The 17,108-nt window shown below is 51.5% G+C and overlaps 1 protein-coding gene across 6 annotated transcripts in view; it reads right to left on the reverse strand.

Moving 5' to 3' along the window:
• Nucleotides 1–302: 302 nt before the first annotated feature.
• The window catches only part of RNF24 (ring finger protein 24), a 33,569-nt gene continuing 16,763 nt past the window's right edge, over nucleotides 303–17,108 (reverse strand). For all 6 annotated transcript variants that reach the window (XM_055699114.1, XM_055699088.1, XM_027799971.2 and 3 more), the window contains 5 exons: nucleotides 13,695–13,844; nucleotides 7,147–7,189; nucleotides 6,096–6,137; nucleotides 3,045–3,124; nucleotides 303–2,039 (listed from right to left, as the gene is read on the reverse strand). In XM_055699114.1, the coding sequence (XP_055555089.1) occupies nucleotides 1,901–2,039; nucleotides 3,045–3,124; nucleotides 6,096–6,137; nucleotides 7,147–7,189; nucleotides 13,695–13,837 (447 nt within the window). In that variant the 5' untranslated portion in view covers nucleotides 13,838–13,844 and the 3' untranslated portion in view covers nucleotides 303–1,900. The remainder of the gene's footprint in view (nucleotides 2,040–3,044; nucleotides 3,125–6,095; nucleotides 6,138–7,146; nucleotides 7,190–13,694; nucleotides 13,845–17,108) is intronic.

Here is a 17,108-nt window from a genome sequence, read left to right on the forward strand (position 1 = left end):
GGTTCGGAGAAACCCCCCCTTCCTGAGGCCAGGCCCTGCAAAATCCCCCTCGGCTGGGGATTTCCAGGCGCGTCGGGCTGCCAGCCTGCCCCCCTGGGCCGATCCCCCCCATTTCCCGGGCTTCCCCCACGGAAAGGGCCGGGGCCAACGCGGCACAGCAGGTCCCAGCCCCCCCGGACATCCCTGGGGTGACGCGGCGCTGAGGAACGAGGGCTGCTCCTTTCTCCCATGGGAGGGCAGACCCCTCCATCCCGGGGCCGGGCTCTCCCAGGTGCAACCCCCCCTGCAAACACACCCCCGCCTCCAAAACCTGCTTTTATTTACATTTCAAGTCAAATCACATGCAAACTGTTTTTTTTTCCTTTCCTCATTTTTCCTTAAGAATAGTGTGATTAGCAAAAAAGATGCATTAGAATTTTAAAATAGCAATTAAATATACAAAAATATAGCTTACAAAAAAAAAAAAAACCCAAAAAAAAACAACCAGCAAACGTTTTAAAAAATATTCTGCTGCAGAATTCGTAGTGTACAAACACGTCTATGAGGCTCCTCGCTCCATAAACAGTCTCGGGAGTCGCACGGTATTTACAGGAGGGGGGACGACACCCGGAGCCTTCCCAGCCCCATCCTGTGCCCGAGGGGGCTGGGAAAGCTGCTGCCATGTAATACTGACGTACCCCCGGCTCCAGGAAAAAGGGAAGAAGAGTTGGCAAAGGCAGAGAGGGACGCCGGGGCGTTTGCTACGGTGCCCAAACTGGCCCCACGGGGCGGTCAGAGGCGAGGGAATAGCACAGCTTCCCCCCCCCCCCACCCCCCCCCCAGCAGCTTTTGCGCTCGATGCCGGTTGGGTTCGGGGTGTTTTGGCAAGGCAAAATGGCGCAGCTCACGCGTCCGTCACCCAGAGCCTCCCCCGGGCCGGGCTGACAGCGATGGGGTGAACCCCAAGGACAGGAGTTTTGCCTGCCCCCCTTCCCCAGCAAGGCCGTGCCGCGGTTTCGAGGAGGTGGTGGCGGGTGCCGGCTCTCACCGGTGATGGCTCAGCGCCAGGATCGTGCCCGCCGGAGGGACTCACGGCCCCGCCGAGGTAGCCCATTACACCGAGGTGGGGGACACCGCCCTGGGGGAGGGTGGGTGGGGTAACCAAAGCCCACGGGACCCCACACTACTGCCACCCTGCCATCTCCCAGGGGCGACACCGGCTTCCCCGTCCTGGTTAGCCCTTTCGGAGGAGCAGCGGGTGCCGAGGAGGCTCCCGACGGCCGCACGAACCCCAGCATGGCTGCACCCATGGTGCCGAGATCCAGTTTTTTAGGTAGGGATTGCAAAGGCAGAGGTAACCCCATCAAAAGAACGGCAAAGAGGAGAACGAGGCAGGAACCAGCCGTGACGCTCCAGAGTCCCCCCATGTGGGTTGGGCATCGTTTTTGACGGTGTCGGCGTGGCACGGGGGCAGCAGGGCTGGGGAGCATACTGGGGCGTTCGGAGGGCATGTCGTGGCGTTGTGGGAGGCTATCGGGCACCCTGGGTGGATCAGTGCTGCTCTGTGATGGCCCACGCCGCTTCCCGGTGGATGTCGCGCTGGCAAAGGGACGTGCTGGAAGAAGAATATCATACAGGTGCCCACGGAGGACCCCAAGTCCCCCTTCACACCCCAGGAGGGCAGTTGAGCCTGGGCTCAATTGCGAGACCCTTCATCCTGGTATGGCTCCGTGGAGGCAGGTTTTTGGGGTGTGGGGCTCTTCTGCTTCAGCTGGTAGGGACGTGCCCCCCCATAAAGTGCTCCGGGCTCCCCACCCGGCCACCTGCGTCCTCGCCTGTCCCTCCGTGCTGGTGCCATAGTGCTTTGGTTGTCTCCAAGTCCCCCGGGGCTGGTGGCAGGGCAGTCCCTGGGGCAGCGGAGCTATACGATGTTCTCCGCGCCGGGGAGGGGGCCCTGGGGGGGGCCGGGGTCCTGCTTGCTGTGCAGCTGGGCCAGCTGCAGCACTGGCATGTTGCAGAGCGGGCACACTTTCCGCACCTCCAGCCACTTGATGAGGCACCTGGTGGGGGACACAGACACGGGGGGATAGTGGTATTACATGGGTGCTGCAAAAATAACCCCCTAACTCAGTGCCCCACACAGCCCTGCAGGGTGGCAGCCACCCCTGTCCCTCTGCGGCAGTGAGGGGCTGTGCCCTGGGGGCCACACACCAGGCCTGACCTGTTGTCACCCTCCCTGGAGCGCTGCTGGTGCCCAATTTTCAATTCACCATTTATTAGGGCTCTTTTGTGTGTGTGTGTGTATATCTGGATTTTTGTGTACATATATATCATAATTTATATATATTTGTGAAATAGAGATATAAAAATATATACATACACAAAAATATAGAATATATAAAAAGTGACATGAATATATGCATTTTATAAACACATGATCTATAGAAGGTATACAAACATCTCATATATACATCACAGAATGTATATATATGATGCATATAAAATTCAGTGGTTTACGTTTTTGTACAACACATATATGTAAAATTTTTTTTTTTTTTTTTCATAGAATCATGGAGTGAGTTGGAAGGGGCCCGTGAGGACAACCGTGGCCAGCTCCTCACTCAGCACAGGGCAACCTACAAGCTAAACCCCACAGCCGGGAGCGCCGCCCAAACGCCTCCTGCCCACCGACAGCCCTGCGGCCGTGGCCACTTCCCTGGGGAGCTGGCTGCAGTGGTTCTCAGTGCCTATTTTATAAATATATATATAAATGTTATATATGCAGATATATACACACACACACACAGATATAAATATACATTCTGGAATATATGAAGTATGTGTGTGTATGTATATATAAAATTAAGTGGTTTGCCAGTCCACGACTGGACTTTTGCTGCTCCAAACACAAATCCATCCAATGAGGGGCTTTTAGCTGCAATTCCCCTCCTTCCCCTGGAACTGGGGTGGGAATAAACCCTGGGTGAGGAGCAGCACTACTAGACCTCCGGGGCTCGCCAGGCAGTCAGGGTGGCCCAGCTGCAGCCCCCCCATTGCCCACTCACTTTCTGTGGAAGGCATGTTTGCAGGGACAGATCCCCAGCTCGTCCTTGGGTTTGAACTCCTCCAGGCAAACGGCGCAGATCTGAAAGGAGAGGTGGAGAGAAACAGCAGTCAGCAGCAGGGGAGCACTTTTTTCGCACATACAAATGACACAAACATCTCTGAACCAGCCAAAACCCTCCCCCCCAAAAAAAGAAAAACCCCTGCCCCTAAGCGATGCCCTCAGCCAGCTTCCATCTCCCCAGTGCTTGCCTTGTCCCACCCTTGGTTGGGGGAACGAAGGGCAATTTGGCTTCTGATGCCAGCAAGGATACACGGGGAGTGGGGAGAGAAACCCTCCCCGTGCTACAGGGAAAGCAAACCCCTCTTTTGCTACAAACCCCCTGTTTTGACCAAGCAGCTGCTTTTTATTTTTGCCCCTCCCCGCCCCCCCCCCCCCATCCCCTGCCGCCGTGCTGGAAGGTTTCTGCATTGCAGCGGTGTGGCATCACCCCCAGGGCCTTCCCAGGCTTCACTGCCCGGCCTTTGGGCTTTGGGATCGGGCTTCAGGATCACAGCCTGAGGCTCGGGTCTCCCTTTCCTGATGGAGGGGACCCCGAAGCAACAGCCACAAGCCTGGGATGTGTTTTGATGTGCCATAAGGCTTTAGGGTGCAGGGGGATGGATCCACGCTGCTGCTTGACCCCTGGGACTGAACTGCATCCGTAGGGATAACTCTGGGAAGAGGAAAAGGCAAAGGGCGCATGTGTCTCCCAGGGCCGGGAAGGTTGGCTGTTTTCCCTGCAGGAAAGAGACCCAGCCAAAATCTGCTTCCCTCATACTGCTGGCTTTTCCTGACCCACTTTGGATAATCCTGGGGATTTTGGATATTCCCAGCTGCTTTTCACAGCCTCCCCGGCCTGGGAGTCTCTGGCAGTCTGAAACAAGGGCCAGCCCTGCTGCCAAAAGCCCTTGAGATGAGGCAGGTGGCTGGCAAGCACCATGGGAGGCTCCCGGCTTTCCTGGGGATGTGGTGCCCATCGATACTTCCCAAAGCTTGTTGGAGACTTTTATCGAGCAAGCAAACACTGGTGCAGCTGCTCAGGCCAGCCCCGGAGGAATGCGCCCATCCCGAGCTCCGTGAAAGCCTGGCAGAGGTGGCGTGATGGAAAAAAGGGGAAAACCAAAGCCTGAAGCACGGGGCTGAAGAGCTAGATGGGCACCTTCCCCTCTGCAAGGCTCCAGGAAGCCCTGACAGCCGCCCCACGATGTTGCAAAATCCGCCCCCCGCGTTCTGCTTTCCAGAAGCGCTTACTGTAAATACCCAAATCCAAATGCCCAAAAAGGGATGTTTCAGAGCGAGCTGGAGCAGAACTCTTCCAGCCCTTCCCAAATCCCAGGGAAAGGCTCGAGCTGCTCTGCCCCCTTCCCTGAAAGCATCTGGGCTGGGAGAGCTGCACAGAGCTGGGAACCAAGGAGATGGGGGAGGACAGCAAAGGGTTATCGCTGCCATTCGGGCTCTGGCACACTCCCAAGTCCCTCCTGCAACAAGCTTCTCACACCAGGAAGTGCTTTTAAGTCTGTGTGACAGTAAAAAACCCCACTGCAGGTCAATGTAATGTGAGTGGATCAGAGACAGGGGCCTGAAGCACAGACTCCATCCCTCCTGCCCTAGGAATTTAGCTCCTGCACTGCGGGGAGCGGAGGGTGAGGATGAAACGTGGGACACGTTGCTCTCCTCAGGGAATTAAAACCAAAAAAAAGCAGCTTATAAACAAATGGAGCTGGTATTTAACAGCTGAGTGGACTCATGTCTGGGATGCAGGTAGGCATTTTTGTGGTTATTAGGGGAAAGGAATCCAGCCCACGTTTGAAGCATGGCTCCAGCAGATTCCTGCTCAGTTTCAGCACAAAAAATGGTCCATAAATAGGGATGCTAAGCCCCAAAGCAGCCTGGAAACCTGCAGAGAACCTCAAGGGGCAGGTAGGTGGAGGTGGATTAGGATAACATTGTTACTCTGAGCCACATTTCAGCCTCCTCTCAACCCGTTAACACAGAGGGACCCAGCACAGAGCCACTGCTGTGCCCAACACTGCTGGCACAACTCCCCCTGCGAAGGTTAAATGCAAAGTCCACCGGGGCTTTGCTTTACAGCTGCTGCAGACTCTGCCCCCCTCCCGACCCTGAGAAGAAAGCCCTCTGTTTTGGGGACTGCAAAAAGTGGTTTTAATTCTTAATGTGTCCAAGCAGACATGCCTTTGCCTGCCTCTTCCAGCCAGCTCTTCTCTGCAAAGCTGCAAACCTGGAGCGTGAGGGGTAGAAGCTGGGGGAACGTGTTTATCTTTGATTTCAATTAAATTTCAGCAGAGTTTACTCTGCCCAAGTAACGCGGCTGGCAGAGATATGCTAGATATCATCACGCTCTGATGGCGGCAAGGCTGAGCGGGGCTGGAGGGGACAGAACCGTCAAGGGACACTGTTTATACATGGCCCAGCCTGTCTCTGCCTCCCTTTTTATCCACAGCTTTTTACTGCAGTGATAATAATAATGCAATAAATAATAAAAATAACCACACAGCAAACAATAATAATACAGTAAAAGCTAAAGGGGGCCCAGGAGGAGGAGGGAGATGGTTTAATCCAGACCTCCTCTGCAGATGTGCTTTTACTGGCTGCATTAACAAGCAGTTAGACTTACTGGAAGAGTAAAGCAGCGTCAGGAGCTGCTGCTAACCTGCCCTGGCCACATTCCCTCAAAAAGCAGAGCCAAGGCCAGGGCATCCTGGCTCGGGTCCAGCCCTGCCACCCTGCCCAGGCACTGCCAACACCCCACGCTGCGCCCAGGCACTCCCAACCCGGGACAAAGGTTTCAGGGTGCTCCGTTTCTCCAAGGAGAAGTAAAGCAGTTGTGCTTTCCTGATTTCCAAAGCACACCTAGCTGTGTGTTTTGCTCCCGATGGGAGTTAAACTGGAGATTTTGCACCCTCCTACCATCCTCCATCCCCTCTCCAGTGCGAGGAAGAAGAGGGTGAGGGAGTCTGCTGCTATGCTACTGCCCCAGGGACATACTCACCTCATGTAGGTTCAGCTCCTTCACCTTTTCCTTGAGTATAACCTGTAAAACAAGAGTGCCAGGGGTCAGGACACAGCTTCTGCCATGAGCGTCCGCAGGAAAAATCTCCATAAAGAGGGATTCCATTTAGCATCCCAGTAGACATGGAAACCCCCAGTAAACCCGTCACAGCCAGGGAGCACATCACATCTTCACCCCTGCACAGGAACAGGGGGAAGGCAGCACTGGCACAGCTGTAACCACTAACACGAGGACCAAATCCAGGAGGTCTCCTCCCAGATTTAAACCTCCTGGGCTCCCACACTCTGCAACAAGCTCCTCCACTGACATCTGCCACTTTATTTTCAGTCCATGCAGGCTAAACACCTGGAGAGGGCTACAAACCCAGGACGACCTGGTATCAGCCCATCTCCACCCAGTTTCCTGCTCAAATGACACATCAGAGACAGAAAAATTATACAAGCCCTGGAGAAAATGGGACGTTGAAGCAGCAACCTGAACTGACCTCTTGGTCGTGTTTATTTTAATACAAGGCACTGGCATGTGTGGGAGCGTGCAGAAAACAGCTGGGTTTGCCAAGGTGTCGTGGAGGTGCTCCCTACGAGAGGTCCACATGAGAGCCCCATGGCTGCGGGTGGTTCAGAGCAGCCGGGTCCAACCCAGGGAGCAGATCTGGACCCCACAAAACATCATTTAATTGCTGGGGAAGCAATGGTGTTACAGCTCACCAGCTGGAAATAAGCTGAGGGTTTGAAGAGGTTCCCAGTTGAGGTGTGTCAGAGATGTCCCCACTGCTCAGGGACCTCATCTGAAAATGCAGAGACCTGCAGACTAACAGGTGAGAGATGCTCCCAGGATGCCCAGCTGGTAGAAAAACATTAAATCAGCAGGGACAGAGGTTTGTCTGGGTGTTACAATTTCTCTTCACAAAGACCAAAATGCTCCCCAGGAGAAGAACAGTACAAGGAAATTCGATGGAGTGACTACTCCAATGTGTATTCAGCACTAAGCAGAAGGGAAGAAGCTGACAACTGACTGCGTATCATCTCACCTGTTTGTAGGCGTAAAGCTCTTTGTGTGCTTGATGTCTGAGCCTGCAATCGAAACACAGAGAAACATTAATTCAGGCAAAAAATCAGGATTACTGTAATATCTCCAGGTTTCATTTCCTTCCTTTCCAGATTTAATCATTTTTTTACAAAAAAAATTTCATTTCAGAAATGAGTATGGCCACATGAAACTATATATTTAAGCAACAGCCAGCTTTCCGTGTAGCTGGGAAGGCAACACCTCCATCCAGAAGCACACAACTGCCTCCCCTTTTCCTCTTTTGTCTTCCCTCATTTTCCACACAGACAGCACCTGCACCGTTAAGACCAGCAAAAACTGTTGAGTAAATCACGCGCTGCCACAAATACCCTCAGTTTCCAGCCAGTTCTGCTGCTAACAATTTCTAGACTGGACGTGGCGCCTTTTTCCAAGCGATAGGTATTCAGAGCCAAGGAAAACTCCACTCACATCCGAGTGATGACAGGGATAGAGACCTCCCGGCTCAGAGGTTTCCCACCAAAGCCCCCATCCTGCTGCTTGGGAGATGCTGGGTTCCTCAAACACAGCTTTATCTTCAGTTATGAGATCAATTGTGCTGCTTCTGCCTCCCAAACTCTTCGGAAGAAGCATTCAACAAGAGGCCACCCTTCTGGTTGAGCAAGCAAAGGACAGCTATTTATCCGAAGGTAACACCAGAGCAGAAAGCTTTGGCAGAGAAGCAACCAGACGTCTTCCATCTCTCGCCTCCTATCACACAGGGCAATTTAATAACCAGAGATAACAAGCTGCCAAAACCCGCAGGAGAACAAACGTGCATCTTGGGATTTTGGGGGGGGTTTGGGGTTTTTTTTCCTAATCAGGAGAGCAGACGGGGGTGTGCTACATTAAGGCACAGGTTGACAAGACTACACAATCACCCAGGGCACTCCCTGCCCCAGGGAAGCAGCCAGGGCCACAGCCAATGCAGCAAAATCAGGATTATAAACTGCATAAGATGGCTCCCCGCCCCGCTTTCAAAGCACTCTGCTCAGCATAATTTTGGGGGTTTTGGGTGGTCTTTTTTCCCCAACAGCATCCATTCCTGGAGCAAATCAAGGGACAGAGATGGAGGGGATGAACCTGTTGCAAAAATGCCTGCTGCTGTGGGAACTCCATCCAGTGGCAGCAGGAATTTGAGGCCACAAGCAAAGGGCCAGTCCCGGCCCCTCCCTCTCCAGCCTCCCCTTCTCCGGGAGGCATGGGTGGGAGCATTTTTCCCCATTCCTGGGGACTGAACAAAACAGCAAACATAAAACCATCACATCCCTCCATATTATTAATAAAACGTAATTCCACAGCAGAAAAAACAGCAGCCCATTTCCCGCAGCCCGCCAGAGCGCTCTGCAGGAATCAGCTGGCTGGAGAAGCCGAATATGCTCCTAAAATAAATACATTTTTAAAAAACTAACTGAAATGGCTTTTCATTACAAGACACGGCATTTAGCAAAGCGCTCCGAAAACGCAAGAGGGAAGTCATCAAGGCTAAAGAGCTGGCCAAGGACTTCTAATAAGATGTCAGTGTGTGTCTGCAGGGCTTGGACAGCCACAGGAATGTTTTCCCCAGCCAGCCTTGAGTGTGATTTCAGATGGGAAACCCCCTCGCCTGTAATTTCACTTTGAAAATATTCTGGGAGCTGTCTCAAACCCGGGCTGTTTCATTCTGAGCTCTCAGGGGCTTCCTGATCCCATAAGGCTGCAGCGAGTAAGTTATAAAAATAGGATGTAAAAATACATCCCTATCCTTTTTGCTCAAAAATACTCCAAAAAAACGTGGGCCTTAAAAGTCAAGGAATGGGTAAAAATGCACCTTAACGCAGCAGACAGAGTGGCAAGTAAGTCAGCAGCTCCTGAGCCCCAAATTTAGAGCCATCCCTCCTCCTCTAATAATGCTGCCTGGCAGGGAACCTGCCTGCAGAGCCACGGATAAAACTGCAGCAGGCAGGAAGGAGAAGGCTGGGGTCGCATGCCTCCACCAACGACCTGAGCAGAAACACGAGCAGAAGATGCACGAACAATAGAGAAAACAGGATGAAACCAGCCCAATCCGCAGGGATCCTGGTGGCTGGGAAACTGGTTATGAAACACAGATGGGGCAAAGCTAGATGCACGGCTGGAGACCACATACAGGGGGAAAAACTCCCCCAGCACAGGAAAAAGCATCTGTCTTATGGAGAACCGAGCAGCCACCAAAGCCACTGGAGGGAAGGTGTCGCGCAGAACAAGCCCAAGCGTCTGGGGACGCGGTGGTGGCATCTAGACCAGCAATGGCGAAGAAGCAACCACCTGGCCATGGATCTGCGCAGCTCCACGCTGTCAGAGCACGGATGCTACAATGCCATGGGCTAGTGCTGAGCTACAAGGGGAGACTTTGCCAAAATAAACATCGCCCTGAAGGTTATGGGGAACAGCATGAGCACATCTGGTCCTGAGGTGTGCAAGCTCAGTCTGCTCCTCCACGCTTTCCTTTCAAAGCCAGGATTCCTGGGCCAGATGGATGCTGGGTGGACCTAGGGCAGCTGTCGTAACGAGACCCCAGATCCTGGCAGACGTTATTCCCCGTCGAGCCCAGGGCTTCATCCATCTCGTGTCAAGAGCTGTGACTCCGGAGGAATTTCTGGCAGATGGCTGATTCAGATAAGGGACCACACAGCATCTTAAAAGCCAGCGCATGGCTGGAGATCGTGTGTGCACGCGCATGCCATCACCCATCCCTGAATTTAATAACCACCTCTCGTGGATTTTGTGATCTCTTCCCAAGTTTTCCATGCCTCCCACAAGAAAGGGAGTACTCTGTTTCTCCGGGTGACTCCGAATCATCTATAGCAAGCGAACCATGGGAATGAAATGCAGAGGAAACAATTTTTTGCAGGATTACCTCCAAGATCTGCTTATTTGACACTTCACAGCAGAAAGTGTAGAAACTGGTACCGACTCTGGCTCATTGCCCCATCACTGCATCACTCTCCCAGCCTGGCTGGGCTCCTTGGGCGCTCCAAACCCAACTGCAGCATTTGATCCTGGCAGGTCTGAATGCAGAAAGAAAGAGCCCTGTAAAAAAGGGCTTTTGAAGGGCTCTGTACCCTGTGCCTCCCGTAGACTTTAAGCCACTCTAGTCTGGGCAGAGATGAGCCCTGCATAACCCACGGCAAAGCACGGGTATAGAGGATGCTGTGGCGTTTACCCAGGGTGAGCGTGCCTTCCATTTAAACCACGTGGAAAGCATAGCATCGCTCAGCTCAGTGTCCTTCTGAACTGAGTTTTATGGGACCGAAGGCAACACAAGGTTATTACTTTCATTAATTCAGCAGAGATCAGAAACAAATCACTGCCTGCAAAATTTCATTTCCTTTTTCTTTCCCCCTTTTTTTTTCTTCTTATTTTCCCAAGTAGAGGCAGCATCCATGAGGGTAGGACCTGTGCTTTGTAGTGGAGTGGTTTGCGGCGGCAGAAAAATTGAAGATTCGCCTGGACTGCGCACAGAGAGCACTGCTCTTTGCTTTGTTTGTGGCTGAAATGCCTATCGGACTCCGTTTTGAGCCAACCTGATGAAAAATGTCACTTCTTCCTCCCATCAGAGAGGGCAGCACACTCTCTATTCACACAGTTGCGAAGCGCAGCCCAGGTGCTCTCCTCCCCTGGTGCATCCTTCATTTAATGCCACCAACTCTCTGATGAGGGGGAGACACACCAGATACTGGCTCTTCTTCGCTCTGGATGCCTCCCCAGCTGGGGATGCCGAGGAGGACAGCACAGGATGCTCTGATCTGGAGCAGGTGATGAGAACCAGGGATGGTGTCAGGAGTTCCACTTGGTATTTGCCAAATATTTGCAGATGTGCAAGTCATGAGAGAGGAGGGAGAGGGAGAGAATGGGCTGTGTGTTGCTTCTCCACCTAAGCAGGACGTGGGGAAAGCCATGAGCTGCTGTTACCCGCAAATAATCCCCACAGGTGCAAGCAGAGCCCTGGAGCTCCCGAGGGGACCTTCTTTGCCCAGACCCCTCTGCCTTGGGTCTGTTTCTCTGTGACGCCACTGTTTGATCCATGCTGCATCTGCTTGTTAAATTAACAACCCTCTTTTATACAGCCTCCAGATGTAATTCCATTAAAGTCATGCATGTCATTGCAGAAAGGGTTAGAAACATGGGGGTAATCCAGGAGGCTTTAGCACCTGGTATGGGAGGGGGGAAAATTCAGTTTAGATTCAGTATCTTACTTTGTACACCAAATCTTCCTGCCACAGGGCTATGGGTATTTGCTTGTTATGCAGCCAGGCACCAGTAACGCTTCGGTGTTTAACAGCACTGAAGGGGAGTGACATGGGAAATCTTTCCTGGAATGATCATTTGCAATGCTCTGCACTTGCAGGCATGTGGTCCTCTCGTCCTGCTGTCCACCTGCAAGGCTCTCCAAACCACGCTGAAGCTTCAAGCTTTTATACCCCACGCAAGCTGAGATTACACGGCAGCTCCAAAGGAGGTGGGTACTCCTGGGGCGCATCCGCACAGCTAAAACCCGTGGCACAGAGAAACCCTCCCAAACAGGGGCTGGAGATTCCTGTTTGGCTGTTTTGCCAATGATAGAGCTGGGGGTGGTGGTTTGAAGAGCAATTCATAGAGTCTCCATAGAGTTTAGGGCTATAAAGGGATCATTAGATGATCTAATCCAACCTCCCATCTATCATAGGGTGTTAAATAGCACTTCGTTACTCCCGGGAATGGGAGCCAGTACGTCTCATCCAGAAAGGTCCTCTGTCTTGATTTAAAGACATGAAGAGACAGAGGACTTGCCACTTCTTTTTCTGGCTTATTTCACCAGTTACTCAGCCTCCCTCTTACAACACACCTCCAGCTTCTAAATTTAAAGATTTTCTGGCTTGATCTTCCAGACATTACTACTTGTTATTTCTTCTTTGGGGCGGAACACACCCAGCAAGACCTGGTGCCCAGAAAAATACTCTGAAGGTCCAAAAGGCTCTTCATTTTGCAAGCGAGCCATATAGATTCAAGCTCAATCTGGGCAAAACACATCCTTGATCCTTCTGAGCACCATTTGTCTATTTTTTTTATTTTTGCATCCCCTCCCACAGGCAACCCAGCTAAAATGCAAACGCTGAACACAGATGCAATACCCCAGCACAGGCCTTGTTAACATCGAGCACCGAGATACAAATTGCCTGGTCAGGGATGACCTCTCGATCTGTTTCTGCCTTGTTTGCCAGGGAGGACAGATGTGTCGCACCTTCAAACACCCTCTTCTTGTACATAACTGTGGGCAAAAGTGAAGATTTGATGTCCAGGCAGCCCCAGTCACCCCTGGGTAAGACTGGGTTTGGGCTCACTTGCAAGTTTTACAAGGTTTTGCTTCATACAGAGTTGAAAATAGGTGATAATTATCAAATATTTAGAAGGCGACACTGAAATCTTGCTTCCCTGGTCTGCAAAAGTAGGACAAAACATCTTCAACACCCTCTGGGTAGTAAACCTGGTGGGACTGGCTGCTGTGAGCCAGACAGATGCAGCCTCTGTGGTGCAAGAAGAGACCTGACACCTGCCTTACAGGTACAGAGGGATGTACAGCTAGCAGGGAACTGGGGCCATCTGAAAAGCCAGAGGTCGTGGAAAGGGGATGGAAAAGCTCTTCTGCAACTTGGCAGAACTCTGGGCCTGTGGGATTTCAGCAGCCACTGCTGGCAGAGCGATGCCCTCCACTCCCAGCCACAGGGAGAGGCACAGCCAGCCCTGCATCCCAGGCTATCAGCACAACTGGCCCCCATCGCTGCCTCAATTCCCAGGCACCGTTTTTCCCCACTTGCCTCTTGCTCTCCCTCCGGCAGGAAGAGTTCCTCCTCTCAATTAGTGGCCTGACTCTCTCCTCAATGGCCCATAAAATAATTAGAACAAGTCCCAAACTAGAACAACCTTTAACCCCCCTGTCCCACTCCCATCGTTCAGATTAACAAGGCAACTCTGCATCATTAATCTCTAAACTGTGCTGTTGAATGAGCAATTTGTGTACAATAACGAACAGAGCAGGTATTAAACATTTCTTATGCACACAGTACACAAGTTACTCATTAAAGAGGAAAACGTGTTGAAACATTAAGCAGAAAGCAGGAACCATAAAACATCCCTTTCCAGTCTTTTTGAGAAGCCAACTACATTTTCATGCCTGTTTGAGCACACATATAAATGTATCTCCCATTTTTAAAGCGGATAATGTAATTGCCTTGCTCCAAGATACTCTGGGCAGCCAGCGTTCAGTACTCACTGCGTACGCACCGGGTCTATTAGCTCTATTAGGGATGAATGTTGGATCTGACACTACATGGCTGAGCAAATTCTTTGATGATGAGGGAAAGTTAAATCACTTTGGGGATCACATCAGGCTGGCATGAGATGCATTGCGCGATGACAAGGTGATGCCATCCTCTTTTGGGGATGGAGGGATCAGCAACAGGCTCAGTCTGAACCAGGGCAGCTCTTGAAAGCGGCCAGGAAACACTCCCTTACCTGATCAAGTAGCAACAGAAGAGCAAACTGAGGATGAAGACGAAGATGGCCGTGCCGAAAACCACGATGTATATGTTGAGAGGCAGGTTCTGGAACCCGATGTTCGGCATCCTGAAACTGTAATGCTGGAAGTCCGAGCTCATGGGTAGGCTGCAGAGACAGGGAGAAAACAGATGGATGTGAGGCTCCTTCGGCAGCACGGGATGCCCTTTGGAGACGAACGGTCCTTCCAAAGGCAGGCAGAGGGGAAGAAGAGGGAAGCAAGCAGTGCTGCCTTCTCGCTTGCCATCCCCCGGGGTGAAGGCATCCTTTCCTGAAATCGAGCCCCCTGCTCAGCAACCCTGAAAACAAAGCAGGGCTGGATCAGCCAGGGCTGGGATTTTTCTTCTCCCGCTGTGAGCTTCTCCTCCAGCTATTTTCCCCTCTTCCTTACACACGTCATCCTTCAAGTTAAATGCTGTATCAGATGGGTGGTGGGGATTTGCATCCAAGCAGCGCCAGCTGCAGCCGATGTCCCCCAAACCTCTAATTTCATTAGTTAGGCCAAATACTAAAAGCAGCCAGAAAGCCTTGTAGCAAGGCAGGTTTTCTTCCCTTCCCCTCCTGTGGTTTCTGAGCCAGATTCCTCATTCCGTACAAATCCTCCCTCTAAAACCATTGAGCATGCACGTGAACCGGCGCAGGTTCAACACACTCCCCACACATCCCCGGCAGAAAGGAGAGGACAAGGACATTCCGATGCCATACGGCAGCACTGCCAAGAAATTATAGGGGCTGTAAAAAGAGACTTGGTTTGGTTTTTTTCCATGTGAGATCTGGGTTTGGTTGTTTAAAGGCATTTTTGCAGGTTTCAAGTTTACTTCTCAGTACAACCCCAGGCTGCTCCCCGCAGCAGCAAAACCCCAAAGCACCCGTGAGTGGCATCCAAGAGGAAGATGCAACGATTTTGGCCGTCGACATAACCACATCTCAGACGTGTGACCAAAACCTCCCTGCCTTCAGTCAGACCCAATTGAAACACGAGCAGCTGCCCGGGATAACGACTTCAGTGTATCATCTCTCCCATGATTTTAGTTTTATGATTCATCGCACGGGACACTGATATTTTACAATAGCTCTTAACAGGGTATTTTTCAGGAGTCAGGCAGAAAACCAGCCTGATGTTTCTGTATCACCATATAAACCCTTTTGCTGCTGTTAATGCTTAAACCCCTTAACTGGAAAGCACATATTTACTATCTCTTATTATTATTCCTTTCTATTGCAATCATTCTCTGAGCCACTCACCCTTGAATGATCACAACTGTCTCTGGCCGGGCATAAAGTTCACCCACCCCCAGCTTAGAAAAGGAAGTTAAAAAACATGCCTTTTTTTCCTTTTGGCCCACAGGAGAGGGCTGGATGCAGCGTGCAATTCAGTTTCACAGGGAAAGTACCTGCAGTCTGAACCCCATTTCCCAAATAAAATTACTGAGGAATAACAAAATCCTCCCCCAGATTGGAGAGTTTTCAATGGTGCATTAATTGCACAGCTCCCAGTTTTGCATGGGATGAGAAGATCTTGGGGAAACTGCGGGATCTGAACCCAAACGCATTGGGGAAGGATGCTCCAAAAATCAAAGCATCCTCTGAATGCCCTGCTCCTCCAAGCAGCATCCTTGCTCCCGCATCTCCTTTTCTCCTTCAGACCCCTTTCACACCAAACCCCCTGGGCTTTCCTCTGTCCTCCCATCACATACACATTGCTCAGGTAGATATACATTGCATGCTCCCCAGCTGCTAGGCAGGGAGCAGACTCACCTTTCATCCCGGCTGCTTTGCCAGCACTAGCCCCTCGCCTGCACCCTCCTCACGCCCCTTGCTGAAGGCAGCATCTCTGGCAGTGCCAAACGCCCACCCGAGATCCTCCTTGCTTTCAGTTTCCTCGGCTCGCTGGAAGTTTCGAGGCAATTTCTGGTAAAGCCTGGATTTGATTAAAGCCTCCAGAGACGAACACGCATGTTCAGAAACTCTCCCAGCCAATGTGGAAATGCTACAGGAGCTCGGGGAGCTGGCACACGCGCTGCGAGCACTGGTGGGGATGGGATTTTACAGCACAGCAACCACCCGGCAGCTTACAGTCCTCCAGCAATGCTTGCTCTGCTCAGCTGAGCTGTTTTGCTTTGCAAATAAATTTTAAAAAGCCAAAACCAGCCCCCAAACCTTTGTTCCCAGCTCTGGCAGTTAATACACAGCTCAGAGTTACTGCACAGGGTTGGGTCTGATTCTCATCTCCATGCCGTTTGCTGAGTCAAAGGGATTTTAGACGGTTCAGGTTCAGGGGCTCTCCCCTTGGTCACGCTCACGCGACCGAGGCTGTTTTGGCTGGAGGACGAGGCTCCAGTTGCCCCTGCTCACACTTAGGTTTGTGCTGGTATTAGTGTTGGCCAAGGTTGGCTGCCTTCAGCTCCTCAACCACCCAAGAGAAAGTCAAACATCCTCCATCCAGGCAAGTTTCAGGTGAGCTTTTCCAAAAGAGAGACCACTCTTTGAGAAGAGGCAACAAAACCACCCAGCACTGGACTATTATTTTTCTTCCCTTTACAACTCCTTTAACTCTTCTTACCAGAGGTGGGGGCTTCGGTTCAGCTCTCCCACCAGGAGATGCCTCAGCGGACCGAGCACAAAAGCAGAGATGGTGGGTAAGAAAGATCCAGGCTGCATTTAGGGCAGCAAATCTCACTGAGCCAGAAAAACTCCTTATGGCTGTGTCCAGCCCAGCTGTACAGCTCCTCCACCAGTCCCCATGACTATGCCCACAGCTACAAACCATCACAGCCCCCAGCAACGAAACAGTCAGTAGAAATGGAGCTCCCTCCCACCAACAGCATCCTACTCTCTTCTTCCAACAGCACTACTTCCCTAATATTTTGCCCCAAAAGGATGTCACCAATGCAGCCACGACCTACCTGCTGGCCATACTGCAGGGGCTCAGCCTCCTGGGGACACTTCAGTCCCCTACGGTGCAAGTCCAGCGAGTCCCACCACCAGATTCATCCAACCCCTGTGCGAAATAACCTTCTCCACATAGGAACCACCTGGTCCTCCCTCCCTCCTGCTGCAACAGCTAAGAAACGTTATGGCAAAAACATGGAGCTCAGAGGTAAAAAATATTTTAGCCTGCACAGGATCCAGGAAACTGTTAACTTTAAAAGACTTCACTGAAATCAGATGATTTTAAGCAGCCACGCTTTGGGGCTGGGATTTTTTTGTTGGTTTGTTGGGGTGGTTTTTTTGGAGTTGGGGGGGAGGAACTGTATTTTAATCTAGTTCAGATTTGTGAGAATGCAGCCAAAAGAAATAAAAAAGAAGCTGTAAAAAAGGATAAAAAGTTTCTGGTGCAGAACAAAAGCCTCCCTGTTGCTCTCGCTGTGG

Source organism: Falco cherrug, chromosome 1 (genome assembly GCF_023634085.1).
Source record: "Falco cherrug isolate bFalChe1 chromosome 1, bFalChe1.pri, whole genome shotgun sequence".
NCBI classification, from domain to species: domain Eukaryota; kingdom Metazoa; phylum Chordata; class Aves; order Falconiformes; family Falconidae; genus Falco; species Falco cherrug.